Source organism: Solea senegalensis, unplaced genomic scaffold, assembly GCF_019176455.1.
Source record: "Solea senegalensis isolate Sse05_10M unplaced genomic scaffold, IFAPA_SoseM_1 scf7180000015622, whole genome shotgun sequence".
Lineage (NCBI taxonomy): Eukaryota > Metazoa > Chordata > Actinopteri > Pleuronectiformes > Soleidae > Solea > Solea senegalensis.
The window spans coordinates 527-13,796 of NW_025321389.1; the positions used below are offsets into that span (position 1 = coordinate 527).

The following is a 13,270-nucleotide window of genomic DNA, read 5'->3' on the forward strand; positions in this document are numbered from 1 at the left end:
AAAAAAACTAGTATTTAAAAATGATAAAATCTGACATATTTCACTCTCATTTTCCCAGAAGAACAAGTGTTAAAACAGTTAAACACACACACAGGATCATGTGGTTTATTTAAAAGGTGAAACTGTATCACGCTTCCTCTGCTCCTCCCTCCATTCATTCATTCATTCATTCCTGGAGGTGCAGTGACAGTCAGTACTGAGCACCAGTAGGAAAAACCCCACTGAACTCTGCAGCTTTTTAACATTAATAATTCATATGAGTCATATGAGCGAATGAATCAGCCGATCGACACATGAAGATGGACTGACACAATGATAAATAAAATGTTAATATTTGTTTAACAATAAAACACAGAAGATGATATAACAATCATTTAAAAACAGGAAAAGATTCCCAATCCAGCCTTGAACGCTCTGTAAAAACCCGTTTCTATGATTTTTCAGCTTCTAAAATGTGAATATTTTCTGGTTTCTTCTAATTGCAGCCCTAAGTTATTCCACATTAATCTATTATACTAATCCATTTATCCTAAACGATAATTATTTTTTAAACCGATATCATTTACAGTATCTAAAAATCTGAATTCAATCTGAAACCATGGATCCAAAGTAATCAATCCAAAATCAATCCATCTTTAAATTGGTCTTAAAATTTATTATTATTTTTTTAATATATCAAGTAATTTAAGACACATGCGACTTTTGTTTTAGCTCACAATATTTAATCAATTGTTATTGACATGAAAGTTAAGCTTAGTTTCATTTTTACAAATCAGTGTCAACAAACATAAATAAAGACAAATACAGTCATAATTTACTGTTGGTGATATATACATATATACACATATATGACGGTAAATTAACGTGAAGAGTCAGCGTCGACAAAACTCACTTTAATCTCAGTTTGAGATAAAAATCTGACCAAACCACAACATGACAGTGACAGTTTGGCGTGTTAGCCGCAGATTAGCATCAGGCTAACGATAAACACCTTTAACTTTTACCACAAACAGCTCGTTACCTGGAGCTAAAACTCAGCCCGACCAACCACTGTGTCACGGTACGATAATATAACACAACTTAAAATTTTAACCCGTCATTATTAATATTCAAAACGGCCCGTGTGAAAAGCGTTTTGATGTTGTTATATTTCACGTTAGCTAACCCAAATGTAGAGCAGGTTGACGGGGCTAACGGGGCTAAGCTAACCGTCAGCCCAGCTACACAACAATTACCTAAACATAGTTAGTTAACTAGCGGCTAACCAGGTTACCTCGCTCCGTATTGGGCCTCACACTTGCCTCAAGGTTCCCGCGGCGACTCCAGTGGAAACATAACTTGAGAAAAGCCGAGCAGCCGCGTCCCAAGTTGAGGGGAATAAGCCCGATAGCTTCACTTCAGGTTGTTTAGTAATTAGCTGTGAGCCGAACGCGGCACCGCGCGGCTAACCGTGGCTAGCGATACTATTGCACTGACGCGGCTCGCCAAACCCCATGACGAATCCAAGCAATTTAAGTGCGCGTAGCAGTTTACACTAGTAAAGTCCGTTAGTTCAAGTAGGAAGCTGCAATTTACAATCATACAAATATAAAATAGCACATCGGGTAGGGCAATGTTTTATTATAGCTCAATGTTAAGCCCAGCAAGCCGTTAAAGGAAACTTCAGGAGTAACCGGGACAAGCTGCGTTCACTGACGCTGCTCGCCAAACCCCATGAAGAATCCAAGCAATTTAAGTGCGCGTATCAGTTTATACTAGTAAAGATTTTTAGGAAGCTACAACATACAGTCATACAAATATAACTTATCACATCGGGTAGGTTAATGATTAAATATATAGCAACATTAAGCCTATCAAACCGTTAAAATGAAGTATCCATCAAGTACTTCTTAAACCACTTAGGACGCTTTAACAAAAAAAAAAAAAAAAAAAATCCATTGTTTTTAATAAAGCACAACTTTAAACCGGTTTAGTGAGGTTTACTCACGGTCACACACTTTGCCAAACCCTATTCAGAATTTAATTTACTGTGCAAACTCATTTATTAAGTTTATTACTCATGTAAATGATATTGTTTATGTATTTGTTTTGTTTGTTAGTCAATAGTAACGCATACTCGATTAGATGGCTTATTGTTAACCAAATAAGCTTCACAAAGTTTATTAAATTGTCCAAAAAAATTAATGGAGTAGCTAATACAGACTCTGAAACCTGCAGTATATTCTGATATATTAGTATAGCTTCAGTCAGTGACAGCAATTTCCCATAAATATGAAATATATTAAAGATAGTTGTTGTTTTTAGCTGAAAAGTTGAATTTAATCCAAGTTCAAGCAGTTTGTCTAAAGGTTGGTGCAAGAAAACTAGACTGAAGATTAAACACAAAGAGCTCATTAATATCAACACTTGACAAACATCCAAACTTATACTGATGTTTACTTACCTGACTTTTAGTCGCAGGTCCAACGCAGTTTCTCAGCTTTGCGTTTAATCAGAATAAAAGTCCCAACAACAGAAAATGTAGGCCACGTTCCACATTATGATCTGCGTCTCTGTCTGATGTCAACTCACTGACTCTGAAATGACGGTTTACTCAGGTAAAGCAGAACTAACGTCTTACATCAGCTTCCCTGCAGGCCGACGTCGCCTCAGCTGTTTGTTTTACTTCAAACGTGTAAAAGTAAAGTCCTGAAACTGACCAAGATACAGTCATTTTGCCTTTTTGTTACCAGGGAAACCTTTAAGGTTTGTGGAAAATGCATATAAATGTCAATTAAACAGATAAAATGCAGAGTACAAGCTTCTCTGCATGCAAATTTTTGTTTGTATGAAAAAGGGAGTCAGTATCGAGGCCTCAAGGCAAGAGGAAAAAAAAAAGACAACAGACACTGTAGAAGAAAAAACACAATTTATATTATTGTAAGTGTGCTTTAAAGTTCTCAATTTCCTCTCAGTGAACATGATATTTAGTATTTCAAGATTCTTAATGAACAACATAGACCTTTTGTTGTATTTAGGAGCATTGATGTATAATGATATTGTTTATATATGATTATTTTGCCTTGTGGTGTTGTTTGAGCACTTGAGAGTCTAAGTGCTGTAATCAGCCAGAGGACTTCACAGAGGAATCATGATGACGATGGTGACGATGATGACGATGGTGACGATGATGACGATGGTGACTATGGTGACGATGGTGCAGGACACCCTAATACACGTACACTTTGACTTTGTGGACGTCTTGGTCCGGACACTCCCGTCTCCTGTTGTAGTAATAAAACGTGTTGTCGCGGAGTTGGAGCTTCTTCACAAAGCCGCTCTCCGGCCATTTGTCCACCTGAGGCAGAGATAAATTAAGATTAGATTAGATTAGACCTGAGGCAGAGATACATATTAGATTAGATTAGACCTGAGACATAGATACATTAAAATAAAATAAAATAAGATTAGATTTGACCTGAGACAGATATAAATTAAAATTAGGTTAGACCTGAAACAGTTATAAATTAAGATTAGATTAGACCTGAGACACATATAAATTAAGATTAGGTTAGACCTGAGACAGAGATAAATTAAGATTAGATTAGACCTGAGACAGATATAAATTAAGATTAGGTTAGACCTGAGACAGAGATAAATTAAGATTAGGTTAGACCTGAGACAGAGATATATTAAGATAAAGTAAGATAGGATCTGCACAGATTCTAAAACAAAGCTCTAAAACTACCTACAAATATCATATGTATCAATAGAAAGTTGCTGCATTTTTTAAATGTTAGAACAAAGGAAGTTTAAAGTTTCTTGTTTCTTGTTGGTTGTTTCATGTTTGAGTTCATACACAACACAACACAAATAAGAGGGAGAATAGTATTTACCGAGGCTCCATGTTTGACTTGAACATACTCCACTTCATCTCTGTATCCTGCCTGTTGGAACCTGAACAGGTTTTCCACCTCTTCACTCCATCCTGTGGCTCTGCTCATCGATTTTGGACTGGACATGGTGTGTGATCATCTGACAGAAACATTCACACAAACACTGCATAAACGCTTCAGTATCATTGATATTGATATATTAAAAAAATATTCATTTCAGAGAAGGTAACTTTATGGCCTACAGTATATTTAGCCATTATGCATTGATTCTTAAAATATTACATAAATGTGCTGATGTTTGTTTTTTATGTGTTTAATCTCTGCCAACTTTACATATGGATACTACAGAGATGCAAAACGTGAAAAATGGAAATGTGATTATTGACTGTACTTACCAATGTTCAGTGACGCTTTAAAATACAAGAACATTTTCACTTATTTAAAAAATATATGTATGTATGACATGTTTATTGTAAGCTGAACTTCAACAGGAGCAATGATGATGTGTAAAACACTGAAAAACTAATTATTGAAATTTTCTACGCTTTACATTAGTCATGTGTACGTTAAAATGCACCAATAATGAATTGGGTTTCGCTACTGCTTCAAAAATAAAGAAGGGTTAAGGGTTATTAGAAAAAGTGAGAACTTTTTTTAAGAAAATAAAACATTGTTTGCGTTTTTAATGTCAGCCGATCTCACGTAAAGTCAATAGAAAATGTAAAACTGGAAAAAACAGCACACTATTCGTTTGTATACGATTACTGTGCATTTAAACGTTAATATGTGACACTCTAGAACCGAGTTTCGTCTGTTTCTTTTAAACGTCACCTTGGATGCAATATCCTGTTAATTTCCTGAAATTGTCGACATTACGTTTTTTACTTACATGCGCGTTTATTTATTTTACTTGACGTTTCTTACACGGCAGCAGCTGTTGTTGTTTGCTGTGTAGCTTCCTCGGTTGCCTGGTTACCATGAACTTTCTTCTTCTTCTGTGTTGGAGGTCTTACAAAGCCAACAGATGGCGCCAGAGGATCTGCCACTGCGAAACAAGGACGTAATGTGTTGAATGTCTACGAACGGCGTTTTTATTCAAACTATGTGAAATACCTGAAAAAAGAGGTCAGATATACGCATAGAGAGTGGCAGAGTTTCGACGGTAGGTGGCGATAAAGCCCGCCAAAAGGCGTGGCGACTGCGGTAAAGAGAAGCGTAGAAGAAGAAACTCAATTCAGTGGGCGGGACAAACGAAAACAGTAGCGATGTTAGCAAACCGTAAGTTTTCTCGCCCCAAAAACAACGTAGGATCATTCATCAAAGATGAGTTCGTTCGCGGGTCGAATGAAGGAATATCCGACTATTTCTCTGGACCGGTTCGACAGAGAGAACGTACATGCACGCGCATATTTCCTCTCCCACTGTCACAAAGGTAAGCTAGGTTAGCACCGTTAGCTGTAAAAAAATCATATTAAAACCAGTGTTTTCCTGTGTCCGCAGATCACATGAAAGGACTGAAGGGACCTTTACTGAAGAGGAAGCTGCAGTTCAGGTAAAAACAATAGGTTATTTAGCCGCTGTCGTCATTAAAGTGTAAAATAAACTGCTGTCGTTTAATGTAAAATGAGCTAATTGTCACATCAATGATGCTGGAAGCTTATTTATGTCAGCACAACCACAAAAATACGTAAAGTTTCCTAAGATATTTTGATGCACATAGACTCCACATTTTGTTAGAAGTAGCAAAATTTGCATCTAAAAACCGGTACATTTACGAATGTCATCAGTTTAAACAAAATAAATGAAAATAAATACTTAAACATCTTTCTCCTCATGATTTCTCCAAATAGTTATTTAGCAGCTGTCGCCATTTAAATGTAAAATAAACAACAATGAGGTAATTCTCACAGCATTAATGGCGGTGGAAGCTCATTTATGTACGTTTAAAGAAAACAAAAATATAAATAATAATAACAATAAATATATGTATAAACTTGGAAATTTGTGATTTTAAAGTTAAAATTAGACACACTTCGCACCTCCTTTTAAAACAAGTAAAATGTACAAATCTTATCGGCAATTTTATTTGAATAAAAATAACCTGTAAACTAAATTAATACATGAAAAAAAATGTAAAAAACTAAAAAATATTTTTATTTACAGAACTTCTGTGATTTGTAAATGACACTGTTTTTAAAAAATATATTTTATTATTTTAATTTTAATGTTAAATGTGTTTTTGTCGTCGTTCGCAGTCGCACAGTCAGACTCTACTGCTCCTTCGTGACCAAAGAACTCCTGCTGAGTAATCCACGCTACAGATTCTGGGAAGAATTCATCGTAAGTTGCTTCCATTATTTCTTTGCTTTGTGTTTTTTCCTCGATCGTCGATCTTCTGTCACTGACCTTGGTCATCGCTGCGTTCAGGTTCCGCTGGAGCTGGAGAGCCCGACTCAGATCTCCTTAGTGGACGAGGCTTCAGGAGAGGTAGATGTTTACATTTGCTCTGGCTTTATTTCAACTTGAATTAGTTGTCGTCTTTAACCAGGTTGTGTTTTTTTTGCGCGACAGAAAGAGGATGTGGTGGTGACGTTACTTCCTGCTGGTCACTGTCCCGGCTCCGTCATGTGAGTCAAAACAGTTTATATCCTGTATATTCAGATTTTAATTTAATAATCTACTTCAGTATTTACCAAACTATCATTACGAAGTACTGACTCATTCACGTCCATATCTGTATGTCATTTATTTCCACATAAAGCTGAACGTTAAAATGTAGAAACGTTCTGTCAATCAAGACTGTGGGGGACCCAAAAAAAGTCTCCTGTGACCCATGTGTGGGACCCGAGCCACTAAAAATGATTCAGTTTGAAGTATTTCTTTGTTTTATGGAGCAAAGAAACCAGAAAATATTAATATTTAACATGATTTTAATTTAACACATATGTGTGTGTGCAGGTTCCTGTTTGAGGGTTGCCATGGAAATGTATTGTACACAGGAGACTTCAGGTTTTCTGTCGGAGACGCGTCCAGAATAGAACACCTTCACTCTGGCAGCAGGTCGGTCTCTGATGGACGTCCTCGTCGTCCTTTTCTCTCCAAACACAGAAACATTAGAGTTCGTAATGCAGTCAAATCCACCTCACACGTTCACTTCACCATGTCATTGTTTCTCAGGGTCAAAGACATTCACAGTGTTTATCTTGACTCTACGTTCTACGACCCACGCTTCTATCAAATACCCACTAGGGTGAGTTTTTCCTCACAATCTCTCACTTCATTATTTAACCACTGCTGCAACTAATGATTATTCTCATAATGAAATAATCTGTCCATAATATCCCTCCATGAGTGGTTCATATGATGTGAAAACAAATGTTGATGAATGAATCAGTTTCAATGATTTCTGCATCTACTGCAACATGAGAATGTGAATTACGTAAATGCATATATCAGTTTCTGTTTTTGGGCCAAACACTCCTGGTATATCATGTGTTTGTGTGTGTATGTATACATATATATGTGTCTATAGTAAATGTACATATGAAAGTTTTATTTATTTTTCACGTGTTTGTGCAGGAAGTTTGTCTGAACGGGATCTCAGAGCTGATCAGAAACTGGATCTGTCAGAGTTCGTATCACGTGGTTTGGCTCAACTGTAAAGCTGCGTACGGATATGAATATTTATTCACGAACCTGGGAGAAGAGTTCAACACTCAGGTGACATGGAGTTAACTGACTGTGACTCTGTCTCTGTCTGTGACTGTGACTGTGACTCTGTCTCTGTCTCTGTCTGTGACTGTGACTCTGTCTGTGACTCTGTCTGTGACTCTGTCTGTGACTCTGTCTGTGACTGTGACTCTGTCTGTTACTGTGACTGTCTGTGTCTGTTACTGTGACTCTGTCTGTGACTCTGTCTGTGACTCTGACTGTGACTCTGTCTCTGTCTGTGACTGTGACTGTGACTCTGTCTGTGTCTGTTACTGTGACTCTGTCTGTGACTCTGACTGTGACTCTGTCTGTGACTCTGTCTCTGTGACTCTGTCTCTGTGACTCTGTCTGTGACTGTTAATGTGTCTGTGACTCTGTCTGTGTGACTCTGTCTGTGACTATGTCTGTGTCCCTGACTGTGACTCTGTCTGTGACTCTGACTCTGTCTCTGTGACTCTGTCACTCTGTCTGTGTATGTGTCTGTGTCTCTGTCTGTGACTCTGTCTGTGACTGTAGTGTGTCTGTGACTCTGTCTGTGTGACTCTGTCTGTGTGACTCTGTCTGTGACTATGTCTGTGTCCTGACTGTGACTCTGTCTGTGACTGTGACTCTGTCTGTGACTCTGACTCTCTCTCTGTGACTCTGTCACTCTGTCTGTGTATGTGTCTGTGACTCTGTCTGTGTGACTCTGTCTGTGACTGTGTGACTGTGACTCTGTCTGTGTCCCTGACTGTGACTCTGTCTGTGACTGTGACTCTGTCTGTGACTCTCTGTCTGTGACTCTGTCTCTGTGACTCTGTCTCTGTCAGTGACTGTGAATGTGTCTGTGACTCTGTCTGTGTGACTCTGTCAGTGACTGTATGACTATGTCTGTGTCCCTGACTGTGACTCTGTCTGTGACTCTGTCTCTGTCTCTGACTGTGACTCTGTCTGTGACTCTGTCTGTGACTCTGTCTGTGACTGTGTCTGTGTATTCTCATTGATCGACACATTTCTTTATTAAAATCCAACTTTATTGGTAAAACAAACAGTGGACAAAGTGCTGCACACAGTAATAAATAAAAGACATGTAAAGGTCACACGAGGCAGTAAAACACAAACATATAAAAGTCATAAAACATGGTTGAAAGCATGGTTGTTTGTCTTTGTGGGACAGATTCATGTCAACAATCTGGACATGTTCAAGAAGATGCCGGAGATTCTGAGCTATGTGACGACTGATCGTAGGACGCAGATCCACGCCTGTCGACATCCCAAGGTTCTGATATACCTGTGTGTGTATATTCACGATTGTGTCCCACTTGTTGTTGATTCTTGACAAAAAATTTCAATTTTATATCTTTATGTTTGAAGCCTCAAATGTGGCAAAAGGTTGAAAAGTTCAAGGGGGCCGGATACTTTCACAAGGCACTGTATATATATAGATATAGATATATATCTATATATATATATAGATATGTTTAAATGTATATACAATTGTACTATGATGCTTTGGATGACATACTAACCTATGACTTTTTGCACAAATTTTGGAAGACATACTAACCTATGACTTTTTGGACAAATTTTGGAAGACATACTAATCTATGACTTTTTGGACAAATTTTGGACGACATACTAACCTATGACTTTTGGACAAATTTTGAAGACATACTAACCTCTTTTTGGACAGATTTTTGGACAACATACTAACATGACTTTTGCTGAATTTTGAAGACATACTAACCTATTGACTTTTGGACAAATTTTGAAGACATACTACTATGACTTTTGGACAAATACATACTAACCTATGATTTTTTGGACAAATTTTGGACAACATACTAACCTATGACTTTTTGGACAAATTTTGGATGACATAAGACATAGTTTGGAAGACATACTAACCTATGACTTTTTGCACTCATTTTGGATGACATACTAACATGACATACTTTTTTAGAATTTTTGGACAAAATACTAAAGTATGACTATTTGGACACATTTTGGATGACTGACTAAACTATGACTTTTGTGAATTTTTGGACAACATACTTAAGTATGACTTTTTGGACAAATTCTGGACGACATACTAACCTACGACTTTTTGCACAAATTTTGGATGACCTAAACTGTGACTTTTTTTTAATTTTTGGACGAAATACTAAAGTATGACTTGTTGGCCACATTTTGGATGACATACTAACCTATGACTTTTTGGATACATTTTGGATGACTTACTAAACTATGACTTTTTGTGAATTTTTGGATAACATACTAAAGTATGACTTTTTGGACAAATTTTGGATGATATAATAACCTATGACGTTTTGGACAAATTTTGGAAGACATACTAACCTGTGACTTTTTTGGGACTTTTTGGCGACATACTAACCTCTGATTTTTTGGAGAAATTTTGGAAGACATACTAAACTATGACTTTTTTGTGACTTTTTGGACAACATACTAAACTAAGACTTTTTTGTGAATTTTTGGACGACATACTAAACTAAGACTTTTTGGACAAAGTTTGGACAACATACTAAAGTATGACTTTTTTTGTGACTTTTTGGACAACATACTATACTATGACTTTTTTTTAATCTAATTTCTAGTGAAAGAAATGTGAATATTTTTTGGTTTCTTTTCTTCAAAGAAACAACATGTGTACATATACGTGCTTTCTGTGTGTGTGTGTGTGTGTGTGAATGTAGGATGAGGAGTTTTTCCATGGTAACCGGTTGCCGTGTGGTTGTTCAGCCGTTGATGGGTCTCCTCTTCGTATCATTAGCATCAAACCGTCCACCATGTGGTTCGGAGAGAGAACCAAGAAAACCAACGTCATCATCAAGTAAGAAAAGACTTTCATTTCAAAAGAAAATCATTCTTAAATGTTAAATATTTATTTATTTCTTTGTTTGTTGTTGTTCAGGACAGGAGGAAGTTCCTTCAGAGCCTGTTTCAGTTTCCACTCCTCGTACTCTGAGGTACTTTGTTCTTCACAGTGTTTGATGTTAGAAATAAACAAAGACTCTGATGATGATGATGTTCATGTTCAGATTAAAGACTTCCTGTCGTATCTTCGGCCGGTCAACATTTACCCCAGTGTCATCCCCATCGGTCGCACGCTGACCGAGGTCACACAGATGTGAGTCATTTTGAATAAACTGATCAATTTTAAATAGTCACCTACTATTTATCACCAGCAAATCAATGATTGTGTGATTTTACAACTTTTTTTGTTTCATAAAGTTGATCAAATGTAATTGTTTTTCATCCAAATTGACCTATACATATATGTATGTATATATATATGTATATATATATATACATATACACACATATATATATATATATATATATGTATGTATATATATATATATATATATGTATATGTGTGTATATGTATGTGTATATATATATGTGTGTATATGTATGTGTATATATATATATGTGTATATGTATGTATATATATATATATATATATATATATATATATATATATATATATATGTATATATATATGTATATGTATGTATATATATGATTGTTTTGTTGTTCAGGTTGAAGTTAATGAGCAGAAACCTAACAGATTCTGAAGCGTTTGTTTACAAACCTCTGGGCATCCTGAAACGCAGCCGGAAGGAGCAAGAGACCTGTGGTGAGAGAGAGACACTCACACAATAAATAAAACTTTCATGTTACTTTGTAGAGAAAGTGTGATTTATTTATTTTTTTTTTAACTCAAATATTGTGTTTTATTTGTTAAATTGAGAGCTCATTAAGAGCCTCATGGTTGGTGGAGTGCTCAGTGCTGTTGAAGACCTGTGATGGACTGGACCTCATGTGAAAGATAAAGCAGCAGCTTCTTTGTGTCCAGATTCAGGCAGCGACGACGACCTGTTTGACCGAGTCAACTTGGCACCAGTGAGGAAGAAGATGGGGCTGAACCAGGAAGTCAATAAAAGTACACAGTAAACACCTTTTTATTACGTTAGTCGCAAATTTAAGGAACATTTTCTCAAGACGTTTACGTGGTGCAGCGGCTTAACCTCCGGAGGTGGAGGAGACCAAAAACAGAGCAAAAAGTGATTTAAACTACTGTTTGTCGTTTCAGAGGAAGTTAATAGTCCTGAGAGAACAGCGCCTCCTGTGTCCGGGGAGGATTCTGTGCCTCTGACAGTCAAATCTGATCCTCGCAACTTTGTTGACTGCACCGAGTCCAACGATGAAGAAGAAGAAGAGGAGGAGGACGAAGTGCGGGGAGGAAGAGGTGACACCAGAGTCACGGAGGACGAGGACGTAAAAGAGAAGACGGAAGACGCAAAGAAAGAGACTCTAAAGTGGGAGGACTTCTTCACCACGGGAATGTTAACAGACAGCCAGAACAGCCAATCACAGTCCTGCTCTTCCATCGCCAACACCTCCCCCTGCAGGATGAGTGGCTCACAGACGCCCGAACTCTTCAGCGAACAAGAAGAAGAAGGAGCAGCGTTTGACGGCCAAGACGAGAACTTCAGCCTGACTCTGTCCGCGTCTCTGTCCAACCATTCCTCGCAGAACATGGACTCATGTCTGCCCGACACCGTGATCCTCCAGCCGGAGGCGGAGCCTCACGGACAAGGAGACGAAGCGATGGGCAGTGGCATGTTGCGGAAGGCGGAGTGCGACAGTCCGGTCCTCGTCCAGTCAGAACAGGAGCTAATGTCGTCTCAGGCGTCATCTGACTTCGATGTTCCCTCCACGCCAGAGTCGAAGGCACCGCAGCCCGACATACTCTTGCAGCTGTACAGGAAGTTAGCATCAGGAGAGGAAGTGGTCGTCTGGAAAGGAAGGCAGGGATTTGCATGACTATTTTCCAACTAAGATGTCGATATTTGACGATATTTTGTCGCTCGCGTAGTTGGAGAAAGTAGAGTAGAAGTTGCTAAGCACCAACTCTGATTGTTTAAAAACATGAAAACAGAGGTGAGTTCAAGTCTCACAGACCAGGACCAGGATTCATTTGAGTATGTAATCCCGCCAACATTCCAAGTAATGCTATTTTTTTTTGTCCAATTTGAAAATAGTTGTTTTTGTGACCAAACACATTAGTATTAGTCAGGGCTCCCCCTGGTGGAGAGTTGTGGATAGACACTTGTTTCTCTGGCTGATCCTGTTTCTCTTTCTGCAGAAACTGAAAAAGTCCTTGAGCTTCTGCTGCACTTTACTGTTTGACATGATTCCTGCTTCAGTTTAACCACAAACCTCTTGACACACACACACGTGCACTTTACATTTATGTTCTATATTGTGAAATTGCACCTGTGAACATTATCGTTAACGTTTCCTCTGCTGTTGACAGTTAATGTTTTCATTCTCAACTGATAGTAAAGACTTAATTTTAAACTGAAGAGTTTTGTTGTTTTTTATACAGAGTTATGATTGAAATATTTATATATCTTTGAAAACTGTCTTAAACGTCATAAAAGATTTTATATAGTATGTCGTCCAAAAATTGACAAAAAAGTCATACTTTAGTATGTTGCTGAAAAATTGTCAAAAAAGTCAAACATTAGTATGTCATCCAAAAATGGTCAAAAAAGTCGTTGTATAGTATGTCGTCTAAATATAGTCAAAAAAGTCATAGTATAGTATGTCGTCAAAAAATTGTCAAAAAAGTCATACTTTAGTATGTCATCCAAAAATGGTCAAAAAAGTCATAT

General features: G+C 37.5%; 2 protein-coding genes across 4 annotated transcripts; one reads left to right on the top strand and one right to left on the bottom strand.

Moving 5' to 3' along the window:
* Nucleotides 1-2,891: 2,891 nt before the first annotated feature.
* meig1 (meiosis/spermiogenesis associated 1) lies at nt 2,892-4,955 on the bottom strand. 3 transcript variants are annotated; one of them, XM_044017579.1, is made up of 3 exons: nt 4,765-4,955; nt 3,876-4,014; nt 2,892-3,337 (listed from the first exon to the last, which is right to left on the bottom strand). In XM_044017579.1, the coding sequence occupies exons 2-3, from the start codon at nt 3,999-4,001 to the stop codon at nt 3,209-3,211; spliced, it is 255 nt and encodes an 84-aa protein (XP_043873514.1). In that variant the 5' UTR covers nt 4,002-4,014; nt 4,765-4,955; the 3' UTR covers nt 2,892-3,208. The 3 variants fall into 3 exon arrangements, with proteins under 3 accessions (XP_043873514.1, XP_043873515.1, XP_043873516.1); XM_044017580.1 differs by having other exon boundaries at nt 4,800-4,848; XM_044017581.1 differs by lacking the exon at nt 4,765-4,955 and adding an exon at nt 4,271-4,754.
* Nucleotides 4,956-5,072: 117 nt separating this feature from the next.
* Nucleotides 5,073-12,953, top strand: LOC122762400 (protein artemis-like). The gene is made up of 15 exons (XM_044017577.1): nt 5,073-5,307; nt 5,376-5,427; nt 6,131-6,215; nt 6,303-6,362; nt 6,447-6,502; nt 6,834-6,935; nt 7,053-7,125; nt 7,455-7,595; nt 8,743-8,844; nt 10,280-10,416; nt 10,498-10,552; nt 10,625-10,713; nt 11,129-11,226; nt 11,446-11,532; nt 11,683-12,953. The coding sequence occupies exons 1-15, from the start codon at nt 5,199-5,201 to the stop codon at nt 12,414-12,416; spliced, it is 1,980 nt and encodes a 659-aa protein (XP_043873512.1). The 5' UTR covers nt 5,073-5,198; the 3' UTR covers nt 12,417-12,953.
* The last annotated feature ends 317 nt before the right edge of the window (nt 12,954-13,270 follow it).